Source organism: Corapipo altera, unplaced genomic scaffold (genome assembly GCF_003945725.1).
Source record: "Corapipo altera isolate COAL_440 unplaced genomic scaffold, ASM394572v1 268, whole genome shotgun sequence".
NCBI classification, from domain to species: domain Eukaryota; kingdom Metazoa; phylum Chordata; class Aves; order Passeriformes; family Pipridae; genus Corapipo; species Corapipo altera.
The window spans coordinates 1058035-1079006 of NW_020884901.1; the positions used below are offsets into that span (position 1 = coordinate 1058035).

Sequence of the window (20972 nt, forward strand, 5' to 3'; positions counted from 1 at the left end):
CCTGCAGGGACTGGGCATCCTGCAGGGACTGGGCATCCTGCAGGGACTGGGCATCCTGCAGGGACTGGGCATCGCTCCCCAGAGCCAGCCCGCTCCCCTCCGGAATTAGCACGACTGCCAAACAATGCTTAAAGAAATGGTGAAAATTAATTACTCAGAATTACCACACATGCCAAGCAGAACGTTTCCAAAGCTTCAGCATTGAGTCATTTCAGTTTGCACCAAAAACCACAAAAAGAGAAGTACCCAACACAAGGGGAGGGTGAGGAAGGGATGAGCCATCAGCCCCAGCCCAGCCCTGAGCAGACAATCCCAGCACAAGTGTCCCAGGAGAGCAGCTGGGAGAGCTGGGTGTTTGAGGAGATGACTATTCCCACCACTGTCATTTCCCACTGCAGAGGGAGAGGCTGGAATTAAGATTTAAAATGCAGGTAAAACTCAGCCCAGCATCTTTTGTCAGCCCCACATACGAGACATTGTGCAGGTCTCTTCCAGTGTATGTTTATTTTGATGAGTAAATATGTTTGGATTTCTTTTCTTTGCAACAGAAATAAAACTGACCACTACTCAACAACAACAAAAAGCATCCATCAGGCATTTCAAAATGCCTTCAGATTTCAAGGTGTGTTGTGCTACTCTGAACTACAATCACAGTTATTTGACAAAGGTTTAGTGAACAAAGTTGTAAAATTCAGCATTTTTAAGAAAACTGACCCATCAAATCCCCCAAACAGTAATTTCTGACCCACAAAAGCATCAGTTAATCAAGACAAGCTGTTTTGAAACTGTCACCTTTAAAGCATCGTTGTCACAACAGAGGAGCAATGCCCACAATGGAAGTTCAAACTCCAAAACCCCACTTACATTTGGTAAATGCTGAAGATACAGAGATCACAACAAACCACACACCAGACAGTGAAAGACCAGCAGGTGGTTTTGGTGTCACCTTCCCCCTCATCTCCTGCAGCCCCAGGCTGGCTGTGGCCAGAGCTCGCCCTGCCCTCCCACATCCTGCCCTGTGCCAGCCTTGGGAAGTGCCCGGGGATGGAGCTCTGGGAAGAGAGGGAGCTGCTGCCAAACCCAACAGTTCTGAGCTCCAGCAAAGACCAAAATGCAACCCCACAACCCCAGTAAGATGGGAAGGGGGTGCTGGGGGGGATGGAGGTGGTGCTGGGGGGGATGGAGGTGGTGCTGGGTGATGCCTGGACACCTCAGCTGACGTGTTCTGGCACCCCCAGCACTGCAGCTGCATATTTACATATGCAATGACCCAGATTTGCATTTGCTATCACAACCTATCAGACCTAATTAAAGTAACAGAGCTTTCCTAGAGGGAGAAGATGTTTGACTGCAGCACAAACCAGGAACCCTCCTCAGGTTACACCAATCACACCAAAAGCTCCCTATTGATCACAGGCCATTTTCCCTCAGCTTTAAACTCAGCCTTCCTTCCCTTATGCTTTGCTGTGTTAAAGGGAAGCAGGAAACTCTGCCAAAAACTGTTGTAAGGACACAAAGAATACCTAAGAAACATCTGCCTTCTCTGAACACCATCCCTATAATCTGGCCTTATGCACATCTCACTTATTTCACAACTTCTGACATGGGGAACCCCACTGTTCTCACACCCTTCTACAATTACCCACTACAGTTTTTCATAAAGCTGTCAAAGAACCAACCCCTATTCATTCAAACAACCCACGATCCTTATTTCTGTAAAACTCAGAGTTTTCATGTACATAAATTATGTGTAAAATTAGACACCACCACCACCTTCAAACCTGTCCATCAAAAACACATTTTCTTATTTTCAGGACAGATTCAGGCCCGGGTCTGCACGAGAGCAGCAAAGTTGAAACTCTGCAGATCAGGTCTCAAGGTCAGTGATGGAGCTTGAATTAAAAAAAAAAAATTAAAAAGGAAAAAAAGGGGATTAAAAAACCAAACCAAAAGAGCTCCAACCACTGGATGCTACGTAAATGGGGTTGTTTGCACATTTCTGTTCCCAGGGCAGATGTAGGAAGGGGAAGAAATTGTTTTGAGACAAAGGCTGTTCTCTTCATCCTCACAATGAAGTCTCATTCTTTTCCTGCTCCATAAAAAAAAAACCTATAAAAAGCCAAAGATCAAAGTCAGTTAATTCCTCATTCGAATAAAAAGGCCATTCATTTTTAAGCAGAAAGGCAGAGATTATTCCAAGAACAAGCTCTTCTGGGCATCTCCTCTGGCAGACATGTGCTCTGTGAGACGGAATCACTGATGCCAGAGCACAAATTCCAAAGCTGGCAAAAGCTGGAACAGGCAGTCCTTGTCACGGTACTTGAGGGAGAAGTTTGCCAGGCTTTTAGCCTCAAATTTTGAGGTATTACAAGATTTTCTGCAAAACAGAATTAGTAAGGTCTTGTAATACTAAAAAAATCCAGTGGCACCAGAGGCAGCTGCACAGGCTGTGCACGAGGAACACAAACAGGCCAAATTTCACACCTGGTCATGGATACAACTCCCTCCACATCCTGCTCCAAGCACATGCAGGTGGGACACACCCCCTGAACACATTTCTCTGTTCTACTGCTCCTCATGAGCAGTTGTACAGCTCTGAATTTGTATTTTGGGATAAGGAAAAATAAGAAAAACCTGTTCTGTAGAAAGACTCTCAATCTCCAGACCAATTAGTGTTTGGCCAATAAATTTACCTCTTTGTAGTTCCTTAAGATCTGGGGAAAAACTGAACAGCCTCAAGAGAACTGTGGGAGCAGCTCTGCCTGCAGCCCTAACCCCTCATTCGGGGCACAAACCCCAAAGTATCAGGAAATCCTGTGGCCTGTGCAGAGCCAGGGCTGTGCAGCTGCTCCCCCACAGGGCTGGGAAATCCCAGCCTGGATGAGCTGGGAAAGGGGAACCTTCCCTGCCAATTGCACACCACATAAACCCGGAGTGCTGGTGTTAATTCATCACAAATCAGTTGTTTCAGTGCTGACTGGCACGTGGAAAGCAGGCACCAGTCAGCAGCCTGCTCAAATGGCTACAAGGTCAGGATTAGATTACTTGTAATCAGCCTAAAAATTGCTAAAGATGGGTTAACCAACAGTTAAAAAGTCAGACACCAGAATCTTCAGATGCCAATAAAAGCATCTCTCCTGTAGAGCCATGAAATGAAATATTCTTTAGAAGAGGAAAAACGTACTCGCCCAATTAATTTTCTGAAATCTCATTAAAAAATTTAGCCCGACTAAGTCATACACTTCTGACCTGAATTTTAATTATCTTTACGCTGGATATAAGTTTTTTTTCTGATATTTGCAATGCATCATTAATTTTAAAGGAATGGTTTCCTGCTTCTAAAGTGCATCCTTCATCTGAATGACATTTACTGTAACTAATTTCACCTTTAAAAGACATCTGCAGCAGGACTGGGGGGGCTTCAGCCCCTCCAGTACAACACACATTTCACAAGCAGTGATTTACTATCAGCATCAGTGCTTCAAACCTTTTTAGTGTGTCCCAAATTACACACCTGCCTCCCTTCCATAATGCCTACCTGAAAAGAATTTTGCATACTTTGAGGTTGAAATTCCAGTGTGAATTTATGAGAACACATTAGGACAGATTGATTAAAGGAAGAACTTCTAAGCTCACAGGAGATGAGGAAACTTTTAAAATATGGATTACCCTTCAAACAGGTAGCCAAGTAATTATTGAAGAATACATCAGGTTTTTCAATTTGAGCTTCAAAACTAGACTACACAGTCATCATAAAACATCCTTCACCTCACCTGGTACCTGGAATTTAAAGTTTGTTGAAGAACTTGGCTTGAATTTCAAAGTTTGGCCATCCCTATCAGCAGATATTTGTACTAGAGCATGATAAGGAAAGAGAGAAATACCAGCTTGAAATAACAGAAATAACCTCTTAGCAGCTCTGCTGTTAAGCTGTGAGTATATAAAAGGGTTATTTAAAAGTGAGTTATAGTGTTTAGTACGAAAACTAAGTGAAAAATTATAGCTCCATATTTTTATATCACTGATTTACTCCTAAGTATCTTTTATTCCTTACTGCTGTAAACACTCAGTAATCTGGAGGCTCATATAATTGACACTTTCACTCTGGAACATTGCTAGAAAATGTTCCTCCTCTTGCTGACCAACTTCCTTGGGGTAACACTGGGCAGGTAAGGGAGGCAGAGGCCAAAACGTAATCAGCACTCATATCATCCCCCAGTGGAAGGTAGCCTGCCCTCTAAACAGTATGATTTTGTAATATGCATTTTTCTAGTTCTCTAGTAGACTGTGTATTTCTGTTCTTCAGCTTTTTTTATGTTATTTTGACAGCAAAGCCAAAGAATGTCTTCCTGCAGCTCCAATTCCAAATGAGTTCATTCTCAGAAGAGTTAATAGAGCCCCCCATTAACACAACTTGGGTACTACCAGAGTTGGGGGGAGGTTTCACTGAACAATGACCATACAGCAAAATGAGCCCACTCAGCATCAGCATCACAGCAGAACATAGATTATTAGCTACTAATTACACTTAACTATGTCATTACAAATTCTAACATGTGCTTCAAGATGCCATGAACGTATCTGCTGCACAGGAACACTTCCTAATCTTGTTCATGAAATAATTACAGGGGCACTATCCTGCCAAATGAGGCAGTAATTAACCCTAATTGCTCAAAATGCAACTGGCTAATTCTAGGAGATTAATCAAGGGGATTCAATTATTATTAAGTGACTTAATATGACAAATTGCTGCATTAGGAGAGGGGGCTTTGCTCCATTGCAGGGTACTTTCCCAGGACACAGGCACAGTTGTGTTCTGTGTGTAGGCAACTCCCTGTGTTTGCACAGCCCACCCTGGGCAGTGTCAGAGCTTTCCCAGTGACCAGCTCTTGTTCAGGGAACCCAAATCAGCCCCAGACTGCAGGTTGGGAATGACAAATCCACAGGCACAGCCCCCTCCCTGCAGCAACATCACACCACAGGCACAAGGCTCTGCTTCCTGACAGCCCTGCCAGGATGCCTTTTGTTTGCTCCTTAAAATAACACCCAGGTACCCCTGGATCGCTCTGGTAAACACACAAACAGGCTGGAAAACACAAACAGCCACAGCCCCCAAAATCCCAGTGTCACCACTACACAGCAGGCAGGCTCATCCTGGGTTTAGCCCCCCTTGTGCAGAGGGATGAGCTGCCACAGTGACACTTTATAACAGTACAGACAAAATGCATTGTGGGGTGGATTCCAGACTCTCAGACAGCCTACAGTCCCACGTAGGATGGGCTTTTTGTTGGTAATTACCCCTTTGGCATTTATTACTAAACTATAAAAGGACGTAAAATACATTTATTCACTTACACAATTATCTGCTTTACTTTGGCCTTTTCTTCAAAGAATCAAAGACAAGAGAAAGACAACACAGTGCATGTTTTCATAAAGATGATTTAAAAATACTTGCTCTAAGCAAAAAATCAAACTATTTCCTTTTTCTCTTATTACCATCACAAAACCTGGTTTCAGGAAGCTGTGGCTGGCTGGCAGAATCCCAAACTGGATATACCCTAAATCTGCTGTAACTGCACTAGAAATAAAGGAGGGGGGTAAAAAGAAGGAGGCTAAATGCTAATAAATCTGTGGACCTTTATAGAAGGAAGGGAAGAAAACACAGAAGGAGAAAGCCTGGAGACACACACACTTACCTGAGGGTCATGCTGGAATTCCTGCCCTGGCAGCTTGCACAGAGGGTTGTTCTGGTCCCCTAGATGATGTGGGTGGTTGTGCTGCCCTTCCATGGTATCATACCAAACTCTGCCTCACAGTTCTGCTGGAGGGAACACAAAGGGGAGAGAGAAGTCTCATCACTGCCAGAAACTCTTCCCTGGGACTGCCTACACAGGGCTGCTCAGGGCAGCAGCGTCCTCCCCTCCCTCCCTCCCTCCGAGTAACTCACACCCCTCCCAAAGGCAGAGCCAGGAGCAGAACAGGGCAAAGCCACGCTTGTTTCAGGAGTTTTGGCAAGTATTCACTCAGCAAAGAACACAACCTGACCTGATTAGTGTATTAATAGTGCATGCCTGGCACTTGGGCAATGACTAACTCCTAATTTAAAATGCAAAGGTATTTCAAATATTTGTGGGAGTGGGGTGTTTCTGTGATGCAGAACAACTTCTGTAGCAAGTACTGCTCAGTCCTTTTAACAGTTGTCAGTGAAATAAGTCTTTATCTCTGGCAGATCCTTCCCAACACCAGCTACTGTAACATGGGCACACACAGTACAGGGGAAGGCAGAAAAAAGGCTCTTGTTTCTTCAGCAAATGAATCTTCACTCTAACAGACACTCACTGGCTGTGGGAGCTGCTGTTCCTGCTGCACAGAAACAGTTGAGCATGAGTTACTCTCAGATAAAAGTTTTCCAAAGTTAGTACCATGAAACTTCAGTGGGAGAAGGAGAATCACTGATAGTGTGAAGAAGTTCGATTTTAAGATTCCTTCTGCCTCAAGCATCTGTAGGTTTACTAGTAACCAGGTGAATACTTAAATAAAACTATGTCTCTTAATGTTGAAGAGTCCTATGAAATTCCTACCTTACATTACATTGCTGGAATGATCTTAATTATGTTATTAATCAAGATTTGGAGAAAGGCTGTTTACTTGAAGGGACAATGTACCACATGTTCTCTCTCTTCCAAGTCCAGAGGCACAGAGCAAACCCTGCAGGCCACTGACCCCTGGCTCCTCACCACAGAGCTCCACAGGAATCCAGACACTTCCCATGCACAGTCCCCATTAAAGGCACGTCCAGACACTGCTGGGTGAAGTGTCCGTGGTTGAACAGGGATCCGACTGTGTATCCACTGTGTCCTGCCTTCAGAAAGGGCTGGAGCTCAAAACAAGGGCAGGGATTTACTTCTGAGTATGGGAACCTGAATCACCTGATCACCCACAGGTCTGGGATGTTCCTCACAGAACCATAACTCTCCACGAGGAAGCTCAAGGTACAATTCCTTCCTGTGGGGCCTGGACAGCTCAGGAGATCCCACGTGCCACAAGGGGTACGGGAACGGGGCAGGATTTGGGTTCAGGCACTGTTTGTTTAAAGCCCTAACCCAGCCCAGCTGGAAGCAGAGGAAGGAGAAGGAACAGAATAGCAGCTTTGAAAAGAGATCCAGCCCAGCTCACATGACACAGCTCCTGACACCTCCAGGACAGCGTGTCCTGCTCCGGGCTGGCAGCTCGGCTATTCTGGGCTGCTGGCACAGCCAGGGCAGAGGGGAAGGGGATCCCCAGCAAGGGGCTTCACAGAGGGGCTTCACAGAGGGGCTTAAATAGCAGCACCAACCACCACAAAGGCACTTTGTTGTGTCAAAAAAGGTATAAGGTACACTCTTGGCACGGGTACATTTTTACTTTACATTGTCCTAGCTCTGCACTTTTCCTTCTCAGGTGACAGGCTCCTTTATTCCTGCTTCTGAATTTCCTACAAACTTTTGCAGTGTCAAACATTTTCAGACTGAGTCTTGACCATGACTGTAAATTAAACCATTTTTAAAATGGCATGAAGGATTACATGTCTTTCCAAAAAGTCAATAAAGGAACAGGATCATCATCATGGGAAACATGACCAAAGCCCCTGTGGGACGAGCACCTTCTTCTCTCAAACGACTGCCACCCTTCTGTGGTACAGTTGTTACTGCAGTCAGTGGCAGCATTCCCAGATAACCTGGGGTTTTTCCAAAGCCAGGGAAAACAAAACTCCTCTCCTGCAGTCAGCTCCCCTGCCACATCTCAAGCTGCAGCTCCTCTCTGGGTACCTGAGTGTCCCCACACCCCCATCCCGTCCATCTGACGCCTCATCAGCAGAACACAAACCACCCCCCGCACCCCTGGTACCTCACAGGTACCTGACAGGTGGGATTCTCAGGGCACTACAGCCCAGGGCACTCGGGAGCAAAGGCCAGGATCATTAGTTACGAGACACTCATTAAGGAGCAGAACCTCATCAGCATCTTGGCATCCAGTCTGAGCCGCCCCGTGCCCCGGGTGCCGCTCCTCGCGGAACAGCTGTGCCCAGTCTGGCTGGGTATCACCATGTGTCTCGGGATGCCTCCAACTGCACTGCAGGCCAAGTGATTTGCTCCCAGATGTATAATCAACATGACAGGACCGTGCACCTCTCAAGCAGGCGGCAAAGCAGCAGTTTGTGCTCAGTGTTACAACCGTTTTCTGTACCAGCACTTTTCACCTCCTGCAAGACACACCAGCTGCTCTGTGTGCCAGCGTTCAGCTCTGCTGCTGCACACCACACACACACACACACACATATATATATGTGTGTGCTTTTCCACTCAGCTACTATACCCTTCTCATACCCTCTCACCACACAGAACTTAGAGGGGGAGCCAAGCACCTCTGTTTGGGCGCCTCATGTACAACAAAACAAAACAAAACAGCAAGTCTGATGTAGTTCCAGAAATCCACAAGTTGTTTAAACACAATCAAGTACATTAAACTACTGCACAAATTCCCATCTTTCAGCACACACACAGAACCAGCAGTGACACACACCCAGCAGGGCACCCCCAGAGCTCCAGGTGGGCTCCTCCACCCGCAGGGATGTGGGATGTGCTGCCGGCGGGAGCTCCCCCTCCCCAGGATGCTGCTCACTGCAGGGCAGAGCAGAGCAAACTGCTTTACAAAATAAACACAACCACAGCACCAACACTTTCTTCCTCTCTGCTGCCCAATAATATTCTTCCTCTTCCTTGCTCATAAAATAAATCTGCCAGGATACTCTACGAGATTACCTATATATTTAAATGATGATCCTGGCTCATGATTACATCCTCACTGTGGTTCAGGGCACGTGCTGTGGGGAAGGCAGCCCAATCCTAGGAGAGTACTATTTCCGAGTGACTTTTATTGTCCATTATCTTACACCGTTCCTGTCACAGCCATGATGCCTGGTAGGAATAGTTCACAACAGAAATATCTTTGTCGTTAGTATTCTCATTGCAATTTAGTCAGATCAACCTTTAAATCTCATCCATCACACTGAAGAGCTCTGGCAAAGCAAGCACAGTAATATATGCTTCCATGCAAACCCTAATTACAGGCTAGGTTAAAAAGCCCAGCCCGTTCCTTCTGCAGTGCAAGGTGACAGGAAATCCTGAGCATCCCTTGGTTTCTCACTCTCCCTTTTTGCTGGTGGAGTGCGTAACCCGTTCATTACAGCAGACTGATTCTGTCTGGCACATGACAAACTTACTTGAACCCAACAATTAAACTTCTGACAGCGTTTCCAAAAGCAGAGAGTATTTACTGTAAATGCCTGACAATTTTTTTCCTCTCTGCTCATCTCTCTCAACAGTCACCTTATGATGACTGGAAATTACCATAAGCAAATAGCAGTCTAACATCCAAAAAACCCCTCATGTTAATGTGAAATACACACCTGCCAACACTGAAAGAACATGAATATGAATGTTAAAGGAAACAAACATGAGGAACGGCACTGAAATGCTTGAGATAGGAGAGAATGCTGCAAGAGCACACTTAAAGAATTTTTATTTATATAAATATATATCTGAAGAATTTAAATAAATAAAGAGTTAAAGAATAGGAGTCAGCAAAAAATTGTTCAGCAGTTAATTAACAGCACGAACTGTTAAACAAAGTGCAGTAAACAGCTTCAGAATTTTTGGCTTAGAGTCAAGATGAAATTGTATCTATATTCACAGGCAGAGACATTACACAGCGTGAGTTACACCTGCAAAGCCTGGGAATACAGGTATAAAATACATGGAACTGTGAACAGACTGTTAAAGCCAACACGTAAGATCAACAGCTACACAACTTTGTTAGATGTAGTAACCATGACCAACTTTATATCATCTCGTTACATTCTTTTACATTATATACTATATTATATATATTATATAATATATACTCGTTTATATTATCATATTATATTATCTAGTACAACTTTACTCGTGCTCATTGACAAACTCTAAAGGGCAACTGAAAACTGGCAGAAATCAACCTCCCAACCTTTAGTACCAGGGAAGCTTTAAAAGGCAGGCCCTGGATCAAGTACTAAAAAGTAATAAAAGGCACAGTCACCAAACACACAAACAACAGTTGTGTTTTAAAGTAAAATTCTCTTTATCAGTATTTTTAATACTAAGGACCCCAGTTGTGGTTTTTAACTCACTGCACTGAAGGGGCTCAAAAGCCCCAGAGCTTTTTCATACCATGTCATCAAGTGATAGTCATTGAACAAATGTTGTGACAGACACTGGAATTCACTGTTCCATCCCTAGAAGCAAAATGACATTAAGTCAACTATTTAAAGCTATTTGGAGCCACCTCACTGTGGATGTCAATAAAACAAATGCTTCCTGCCAATAATGAACTATCTGTGTCAGACTTCCCACGCTGCTTCCAGTCACTCCCTACAACCAGCTCAGGTCCATATTCCCATTCCAAACAAGCAATTCTGTCTTCTAGTTTGGGGGACAATCTAGTAAAATGGCCTGCAAATGGCAAGGTGTGGCACACTATTCTCCCCTCCCCAATGTTCCACGGTGTCTGAAGATGCTCCTGGAGTTTATACAATACTTTGGAGAGAATGGTTCAAGTGCCCATTTCTCACCACCAACCAGGAAGGCATGTAGCTTACTTTAAAACCAAAATATCCTGGTTTTTAAAGTTTTAATCTGAGTTAAGGGTTGGGTTTTGCTTGGAGGCATTTCTTCTGTGTTGTAGTTTTATCTCCCCACAACTTGGTCCTAAATCAAGACATAACTGTCTGTGTAAGTCCCCTGAACACCCTTCAGGTGCTCTGTAGCTCAATTCATCTGTTACAAGGGATGGTTTCACTGGGCACCTATTAAACAGTCCCAGGATCAGTGCCAGGAGTACTTGGTGATTTATATTTATGACTAAATAATCAGTGTGATATCAGGTAAATGTTCCTTCTCACCAGCCTAATGGGACCATTCCTACCTCTCATTTCACTGCATGGAATTTCCTAGTGCAACATCACATGTAAATATTTATGTGTGATGTTTGTGTGAGGTGTAAACACCAAATCCACATTCCCATCCAAAACTGAGGATGGACAGCAGTCAGCACCATTTGAAGTGACAACAGTTCCTCTGAAGAGAGATAATACCATGGCCATGGTACAGCAATAGCAGGTTGCATTTTTCCCCAACTAGTTTTTACTTACATATGTTTCAGATAAAGAAGCCAACATACCTTAATTTATATTCTCCTAGTTGCAATTTTGAGCCCTCTGAAAGATTCACTATATTCATTTTTACAACCTTTGAACCACTGCAGACAGACCTCTCAGGCCACCACTGCTGCTAACGAAACACATGTTAAAAATAAACACATACTAAATCTACCTGGAATTTTACTGTATTGCTTACCAAGCATGCAACAGCATGCTCACATTTTAATTTATAATGCAATAAAGCTTTCCAACACGAAGCCAAATTATTTAAGAACATTTCTGTTATCCTCCTTGGAATTCATTCGTTTCTGACGAAGGAAAGATTAAATATAGGCTGGGAATATATTCATAACGTATATGTTCACAGAAACTGCCAGACATTTTCACATCATTAACTCATAACTGAAATAGGTCCCATCCCTGCAGCCCTGACACACACACACTGTACAGCCCTGGCAGCTCCACTCCAGGCTGGGGTTGGCTCCTCGCAGCTCCCGGCACAGAGCGAGGTGACAACCCCCGAGTGACACCCGGTCCTGCTCCCCCACCCCGGCCCTGCTCCCATCCCCGGCCCTGCTCCCACCCCCCCGGCCCTGTTCCCCCACCCCGGCCCTGCTCCCTCCCCCGGCCCTGCTCCCCCACCCCGGCCCTGCTCCCAGCAGCACCCCAGGAACCCCTGGGACAGGGAGCTGCCAAACTCCAGCAGTTGGCCAGGCTGGTTGTTCCCAAGCTCTGGTGAAACTCTCCCGTTTAAGCCAATCCCTAAAGTTTCTACCAGACACAACCAAGATTCCAAACGACTTCCACAGCCCGTTCCTGTCAGACACCTTTTGTAACCACCCATCTCCCACAGGAGCACAGGCAAACAGACCAGCCAAAGCCACTAAGACAAAATCAGATGTAACATCCAAAGTACAAAAAAAAAATCTAAACAAGCTCTGCTGCTACAGCCCCAAACCCCAAATGTGGGATCTGTTCAGCACGGCCTGTTCTCAGAAAGCTTAACAAACACACAACCTTAAACCCTAACAAAGTTTTCTATAAATGTTTATATACATACGTGATTGGAAACACCACCACTCAACATGGATAAATACCTTTTAATTAGCACAATTCCAAGCATTCCAGAAATATTAAGCAAACCTCACAAATACTGCTGTAATTTCTCAAATGTTCAAGGAAAGCTCAGGCACATCAAAGAACAAGAGGAAGCCTGTGTCAGATGGGCTCAAAATCCATAAACCTGCTGTAACCAACTCTGCTCGTGCAGCTTCTCCCTACAGCCCATAATGTGGGTCTTTAACAGACACCAGATCCATCCCAAATCCAGGGAAAAGGAACGGAGCAAGATACAGACATATTCACCCAACTTCAAACCATCAGGACAACAGCTTGAAGTATTCACATTTCCCATAATCAGAAGGAAGAGGAAATGATGCTGAGAACTGTGCAGCCCAGCCAATCCAAAGATCCATGTGATCCAAATCCAAAGGCAACTTCAAAGCCGCCCCATAAAACCCTGCCCAGACCTTGCAGGCACCAGATGCTGGCACTGCAGGAAGAGCTTGCACAGCATCTGGATCCTGCAGGGAACAGCCAAATGGAAGTACAAACTCTTCCTGGTGTAAAAGGATTTCATGTTTTCCTACTGACAAAAATAGCTACGTTGGAAACACGTTTGTGTTTTTTCCGCCCCAAAATATGCTAAGTAAGACTATTATCAATATTATTTCTAAATAAAAGTCAGCTTCCCTGCACGTTCCTGAGCATCCAGAACTAACAGCACCAGTTTTCCAGATATTAATGTAGCTCTTTAGTTCACACCCCCCCTTCTGTACCCCTGTAGGTAACATCTCCATCTCCCCTCCTGCATGGGCACAGTTGTCCTTTAAGAACAAGAATGACTCACCAGTACCTGCACATCAAGACCACAGGGTAAAACAAAGAGGATCTGTTCTTTATAACGTCTGGAGAGCTACTTTTATTACTTATTTTGATGACAGACAGGGTTAATGAAGTTCTTGCAGAGAACTCTCCCTTTCCTGGGCTAAATGCCCAAATTCTTTCAGGATTCACAAGACTTGTCTATTTAAATTGGGTCCAATTTTTTTTCCCTACAGAAAGGCCTGCACAGAATGTTCTGAAGAGAAGCTGGGAATTAACCTTTCAAGAAAATTATACAGAGCTTGCACATTTAGTTATAAGAGACAAATCACATTTCACACTGTATTCTGCCCTCTATAACAATCTTCTATTACTCTAATAAGCTTCAATGTTGAAGCACAAACTCAGTAGTATCAGATTATTAAACCCCAAAAGCTTACTCATGGAAACAAAAGGCTTCTACCCTGCCCACCCTGCATTCTTTCCCTGCCCCTGACTGCCAAGACCCCACGCTGATCTCACACTGATCCTGTGCTGTTAGAACAGGAATTCACCTGGTTGGGGGAGCTGGGAAAAGTCCATTTTGCTTCCCAAGACAGCTCTGCTCTCCCCCCCAGCTGCCTTTGGGACTCCCCCAGCCCTGGTCAGCACACAGGCACTGATGGGGCCGGGCACTGTCTCACCAGGTACTGGCCATGGGCACGGGGAGGACCTGCCCTGCTACAGTGAGTCACCACAGCCCCTTCAGAGCACAAACCAGGGGCACTAAAGGAGATCCCAGCAAGTTAGTCACAGAGTAAGTTATTGCATACCTTAACATACAAAGAACTGAGAGCAAACACAGGTAGAGAACCATCCCAGCACTGTTTACCCTCGGATGGTAAAGTTCTTACATCTGACAGAATGTTATAAATTGAGTAATTGACCCACAAGGAAGTAAAGAGCTCAAGGGAGTTAAAAATTACCCTATAAATACCATAAAGATTAACAGGTTTGTAATACCCACCCAAGCAGCGCTTACTCTAAGTGGAATGATTATGAAAACACAGCAAGAATATTTACTCCACGGCCCTGAGTTCAGTATATACAGACTCCACAAAAGGCAGCGCTGGTTCTTAATACGCTGACAGCTGAGAGTCACCACTTAGGTTTCCCAACTGATTAAAGGGTAGCACAGACACGCAGTTGTGACTTATTTGCTTCCTTGGAATACATTCATATATATTTAAAACCTTTTGAAGGTTGCTTGGGGTTTTTTGTTCCAGTTTTACGTTTTTGAGGCTCATTTTTTCACAACTCTGACAGAAGAACTGATGAAACACCAACAGCACAAAGAATGAAGCAGAACCTCCATGAATGAAAGAGGAAGGAATGTTTGTGTTCATGTTTGAGGTCTATTCTACCCTGAGCCCCTTCTCTTGTCACAGTAATGACACACATACACCCCAAGAACCAGAGCCACCACAGACCCTCCAAGACAGGCCTGACACTGAGAGTGCTCCTTTGCAGGAAACAAAATGTTCCAACGAGGAGAAAACCCACACCTTTTCAGGATGGCAGCAACAAGTGTCCACAAGGTTAAGAACAGGACAAGACACTTCAAGTGAAATTCCTGGAAGGATTGTATTGAATGTACTGTGAAGTTGCAATCCATGCTGCAGGACAACATTCCCCAGTTATTGCACCATCTGCAGCAATTTTCATCTCCAATTCCGCAGTTTAAAAACCACTAAGTTAAGGAAAAAGTTACTCTCCCGAGTCAAAGAGGACAGTTGGCTCTAAGGAAGGAGGAAAATTGTAACTTGTGTTTGCCTGCCCCACTGGAGGCAGGAGACAGGGCTGTGTGGGAAGGGGGCATGGCTGGGCCACCTCCCAGCACGGGGGCCCCGGAGGGAGCAATCCCAGCCATGCAGCCCCTCTGTGCTGTCAGTGTGGCCTCCCAGCTCCACTCCAGGCACGCCAGGAGCTCTCAGCAGCCTGGGGACACTTCCCACCACAGAGCAAGTGGGCTTCCCAAAGCCCCAGGACAAAAGGAACCCGAGAACAGGATCTGTCACCGAGCTCTGCAAAATGAAACACTTGCAAATCCTGCCCGGGGTGTGGAGCAGCACCTGCTCCGTCAGCAGGCTGGGCTGGGAAGGGTCACAGCCCTGAGCAGCAGGTTCTGCCCCCTGTGATGCCCCTCAGCAGGAGAGGAGATCACAACTCACTGCACACAGCGTGGGGAGCAGCAGCATGGCCACAGCCTGCCCCAGGGGGACAGCACAGCCCGTCCTGGGGTCCCACCACGTCCAACAGCCAGGGGTTCTGGGGCCCTAAAGGTGGGGGGATGCACTGACATGAGACCCCTCAGGAGGGTCCCTCAGCTGTGTGCTGGCAGTGCTGCCGTGGCTGTGGGGATGCTGCTGACAGGACAGCCTCTCCTGGGAGCAGAGCTTCTCACCCCCTGCTCACAGGGGAAGCTCTGCCCTCTTCTCTGGCAGGGCCACGCTCGGGTTTACTGCCCCTGGGTTCTTCAGTTCGGGGGTCTGAGCTCACACACTCCCACCCCGTCCTGCCACCGCCAACACGGGATTGGGAACTGTCCCTTCCCTCTAACCAGGAGGCTCGTTTCCCAAAGGGCTTTCTGGAACAGCATCAGCAGCGTCTGCACACCTGGAAAAACAACATTTCAACAAAACGTCCAACTGATGTTACAGAAACAATTCCCCCACTGAGACTGTGGAGGGGCAGCCCCACAAACCCCGCTGACCTGAGCACAGAGCATGGCACTGCCAGCCCCAACAGAGCCAGTACAGCAGCTTCACACTGCCACCCAAATCAGGAGAAAACGAGAAAATAAACTGCCTTCCTAAAAAGCAAAGGCATTGGGTTGGTGCCCGAGGTCTGTCCAAGGGCAGGGATGGGCTGACACCTCCTTTGACTCATCATGGCAAGCGCAATACAAAGGTTGGAGTCCAGAGCTGGAGAACAAAGTTACCCAAAGCCAATAAGCACAAAAACTTTAAGAATTGCCTGGGGACTGTAAAATGCCTGTTAATAGTCCAGAGGGGTTAAAAAAAAAAAAGACAGAAAGGAAACCACCATAAGGGGAAAAGCTGGATACCAGCAGCAACAACTTCTTCATTTAGAAAGAACGATCTTACCACTCCTGCACTTTGTGATCAGCCATGTCATAACTGTTTTAATAAGTTTTATAATTGTCATGGTGAATTAGCTCATGGAGCAATAAACCAGCACATCCAATTCACAATCTCACACTTTGTGCAGTTCTGTGCACAAACTCTACTCCTGCCATACTGAGATCTCAGCAGAAAACACTCAGCCCCAAACCTGCTCTTTTTCAGACTTCGTTGCACCTGCACTCCATTAAAAATGTGGATTTGCTGCTTGTTTCCTTGATAGCTTCTAAACTACCTGATTTCCTTGGGTAAAACACAGTACAAGCACAGGACAGACACCACCACCTGACCTTCCCAAAACACAGCACTCAACAGGAGTCCTGCACTACCTGCAAGGCGCTTTTTTCTTTAGAGATGCAATCAATAATGCCCTCTGCCTGCTCACCAAGCATCTGTGAGCTTTCAAGAATGCTTTGGAGCCCAAAATTCCTCCAGTCGCATTCACTTACACCACTGGGTTTCAAATAGATCCGACTCCGCTGTCGCTTCACTTAAAGTGTAACAGGAAACTCAAATTTGACTAAAAGGTTGTATTACATTACTACTGGGTTTATATGGAAACCTTTTTAGGAGTAAGAAGCTAAGGGGAAGGTTTTTTTCTCTCCCATCTGCGACAGGCAGCTGTTCTCTGCCTGGAATCTCTGAGAGCAGACACTTAAAGTAGCACCAAGCTGAAGTAAACAATTTATAAATTTAATTTCTTTAATTGTACTGACACCATAAAACTATTTGCAATTTATTGCATCATGCCATGTAATAAGCCATGTCACAAGACTAAACACTGGAAACCACATGTACTTTTTAACTGAATAAAAAAATATACTTTTTTCTGAAATATTTTAAAATGTTAAAAAGCAATCCAAGAGACTTCTCCAGCCCGGACAGCAGCGGTGCTTACAGCGAGTCCAGATGCTGAAATACTTAGCACAGGTTAGGACTCGAAGTAACCTTGATCCAATCCAATATGCATATAAAAAATAAGCCAAGATAGAAAAAGACCTATCTACCCACAAAAAGGATCTGACAGCATTACAGACTTCTGCATTCAATCCACTGTCAAAAATAACTCCCCGTGCTCTTCTGTTTTTAAACAAAACTTCACTTACAAGCTCTAGAACGGCCACCTGGTCCCACACAGAGAACCTCCTGGGTCCTCCCTGTCCTACATTTCAGCCAGCTAAAGACAGCAGCTCCCAACCTGGCTGTAGGAACACACACACCTCCACACATCCCCAAACCTGCAAGGACATTTTTAAAAAACATTTTATACACCTCCATTTTCTACGTAATTTAGACACACTGCAGCAATTCCAGTCTGCTGGGAAAAAAACCACTGTGACTTTAAAGTCCTGAAGACATAAATCTAGATTTTGCATGCAAATGTTTTTGGTTTCTGGGTTTTTTTCTTCAAAAGGAAAAATACCAACATCACCTCCCAGCTTGAACACACTCTTCTTCTGCCTCCTAGAGACTGTACTTACTCCCCCGTTTCCCTTTGGAGACACAGCTCTACAGTGAACGTGGAGTTCACGAGTGGAAGGGACCCATTCCAGGCCATCACATCCAACACGCTCTGCAGCCAACAGACTCCCTGGCCCCAACAGCAGCAGGGAAGGGTCCAGCAGGTTCCCCCAGCACACAGCCCAGCCCTGCACTGCAGCAGCCTCTGTTCCCTCCGTGTGCCATCCCCTCTGGGAAAGGCAAGGACACAGCCTGGGAACAGCCCCCAGTGTGTGGGGCGAGCGCGGCCATCCCGGGGCTGCCCAACACTGACACCCCAACTGTGTGTTCTGCTCAGCCCCAGATAAACTGCACTTATCTGCTGCACTCACAGACCTACCAATGCAAACACCCACGAGCTTGCTGAGCACTGCCATGTGCTGGCACTAAAAGCTTTGCAAAGGCAGGGTGAGTACAATAAACACAGCATTAACACCATCTAGCAACAGAAAGAGCTATTTTCAAGGCCTCTGCCTTCAACAGGACAAAGTGTTCATTCTGCCCATTTTAGACAATCTTTAACTGTTTTGTGCTGGGAAAGGCTGTCCTGTCCAGTCCTGGAGTGCAGCACAGACACATGTGAGCCTCCTGCCTGTCCTGGAACCAGGGCCACAGTGGATCATCCTTTTCTTGCCAAACGCCACAGCACAGTCCAGCACCTGGAGAGGTGTACACTGAGTCAGCCACTGTGTTCCCACAAAAGGTAAAACAGACTGGTTAAGTGAGTTTACCACACAAATGCAGGAGTGTGTGTCACGGGCAGAATGGCTGTTCTTGACTTCCTCAGTCAGAATTCTGTGCTCAAACCATAGAGAACCATGAGCACTGTCTGCCTGTACAAGGGTTGAGTTGTAGCAACACTGTGGGAGTTGCAATTAGAAACACGATCGTTCAATGGTGAAGATGAGCCCAACTTGTAAAATGAAGTTCCATGCACTTACTGTTCTCATTTACTGGAGATCTCCATGAACAACCTCTTCTGCAACAAGAACATCTAAGAAAAGCGAATTAGAGCGACAAAAACTGAAGCACAAGTTGGGCAGTTAAATTCATTTTCCGTAAGGACTGGATCCCAACCAGGCTTTCATGCAGGACAGAGCAAAAGCCCTACAAGCCCCAAAGGTCTCACTGGTTCCCACTTCTGTAATTTCATTTGTGAAATCTTCCTCTGCTCCTCCAGGACAGTCCATTTTCCTGCTTTAAATTCGGACTGAACACATTTGATTTCTCCCTCCTGCCCCAGTCACGGGGGCTGGTCTGTACTGCCAGCTGGGCTGTTGTGATCCACTTCTCAGAGCCTTGAGGTTAAATATATTTGGCACCGTGTAAAGGAGGAGAAGATGTTAAAATACATCCACTGATTAGTCTTTTACACATCCAGAAGGCTGCAGGTGCACAGGAGGGGGACTTGCTGGTAACCACCCCATTTTACAGCTAAGAGGGCAGAGCAGGACGAAAACCCATACGGGTATTTCTTGCCCCTATCCCTATACAAACCAAAATATTGGCAGTATTTTTTACTCTGAGAAAGCAACAGCTCATTCAGTACACAAAAAACTCTCTCGAGCCATTGCAAGAGGCCTTCAGACCAACAGGCAGGAATGAATAAAGCCCAAAAGCAGAGGGCGGGGGAAATCTCAGAATAATCTCCCCCTATTTTCTCCAGTACAGACTCCATTACTACATGAAATGAGAAAAGCCAGTGTAAGCTCAACATTTTCAGTGTACATTTCAGTTATAGATCGACATGAAACTTTTCAGGCAGGCTCACAGAAGGTAAGTACAGCCAAAAAAACCTGTTTCCCAGTATGGGCTCGGAGTCCAAGTTATTCATCTTCACCTGCTCTTTGCCTGACGAAATGAACAGCGAAGAATTTGAAAAGGTACATTAAAACTCACATTCCAATTATGTCTGCTCTCTCTCATAAAACACCTATTTGTCAAGAAACAGAATTCCAGAGGAAGGAGGGGAAAAGGAAACAAGCAGAAGCGTCTTATACATCACAGGTGTTAGGAAAGCAAAAGGTTGGCTCTGCTCTGACAATTCCTTTGGGGTGACAGCAGTCACTCACGCTCTGTCTAGAAATCTCACTTCCCACAGAAAATGCTCTTTTTCCATCATAATAAAAGTTCCTCACAGCCCCTTTTTTTTAGGTCTCTAAGGCTCAGAGCCAGAGGAAACAGGGGCAGCAACACCCTTATCTAAAAGGAGTTCCTTCTTTTTTTGTTGTTGCTTAACAGAATACGAGTGTCACAAAAGACGTCGACAGGAAAAAAGTAACAGTGGAAAGAGTTTGACGCAATGTCAGGAGACGACTCAAACGTAAAAGCTGCAGAAATGCGGCAGAAGTTAAACGGTTACTTACAGTGATTCACAAAAATGAACTTTAAAGGAGACACAGAGCTGACAGCAAGACAGTCACAATGTGTCAGGAACTCGCATCACTGGACTTGTAATTGCTACAATATTTCCTATCAAACTACTTCTCCTGCAATAACGCCATAGGCAATCACCATAGGCAGAGAGATTCCATGTGTGTGAACAGGCAGACAAACAGATGGGCTCAGAGATCACCGCTACTCTAAACAAGCATAAATCACACTTTGGAGGGAGGCACATGTTGGGGGAGGAAAAGATGGTATTTCCTAGTTCAGCTCTACCGTGTGCTCCCTCCGGAGCCATGTGTGCAACCCCCGCAGCGCTGGGGTCACCCCGCAGTTCCCATCTCTCGAGGCAGGGCAGGTACGGGACCAGAGGACCGCCCGGAGCTGCGGGCTCAGGAGACGCCTGCGAGAGGCAGCCGGGCAGGGTCTCGGGGCCTCCCGCGGGTCTCTCCGCCAGCCCCCGGAGCTCCCGGAGTCCTCCCGAGGACACGAACCGGGGACCGGCACATACCGGCGGGGCGGGGGCCGCGCACGGCTCGGCCGGGGCGCGTGTGCTCGGAGCGGCTAAAATGGAACAAACCCCCCAAACCTCCCCAGAGCCTCCGAGCGACACCGACCCGCGCCAACACGCGTGTCCGTACCGCGGTCCCAACTCTGCCCAAGCGGCCAGGCCGGCGGATCCCCGTCCTGCGGGAGCGGGGCCGTTCCCGGCCCTTCCCGCCGCCGCCCGGGCACGTGCGGGCCCCGCGGCCCGGGCCCCCCGCTCCCGCCCGGGCCTCCCCCGC

At 46.2% G+C, this 20972-nt stretch overlaps 1 protein-coding gene across 1 annotated transcript in view; it reads right to left on the bottom strand.

Annotated features, from left to right (window-relative positions):
* Positions 1 to 20972, bottom strand: part of NEK6 (NIMA related kinase 6) — a 44192-nt gene that overhangs the window by 22321 nt on the left and 899 nt on the right. Inside the window, exon 2 of the mRNA XM_027650097.1 lies at positions 5697 to 5821. Coding sequence (XP_027505898.1) covers positions 5697 to 5789 — 93 coding nt within the window. The 5' untranslated portion in view covers positions 5790 to 5821. The remainder of the gene's footprint in view (positions 1 to 5696; positions 5822 to 20972) is intronic.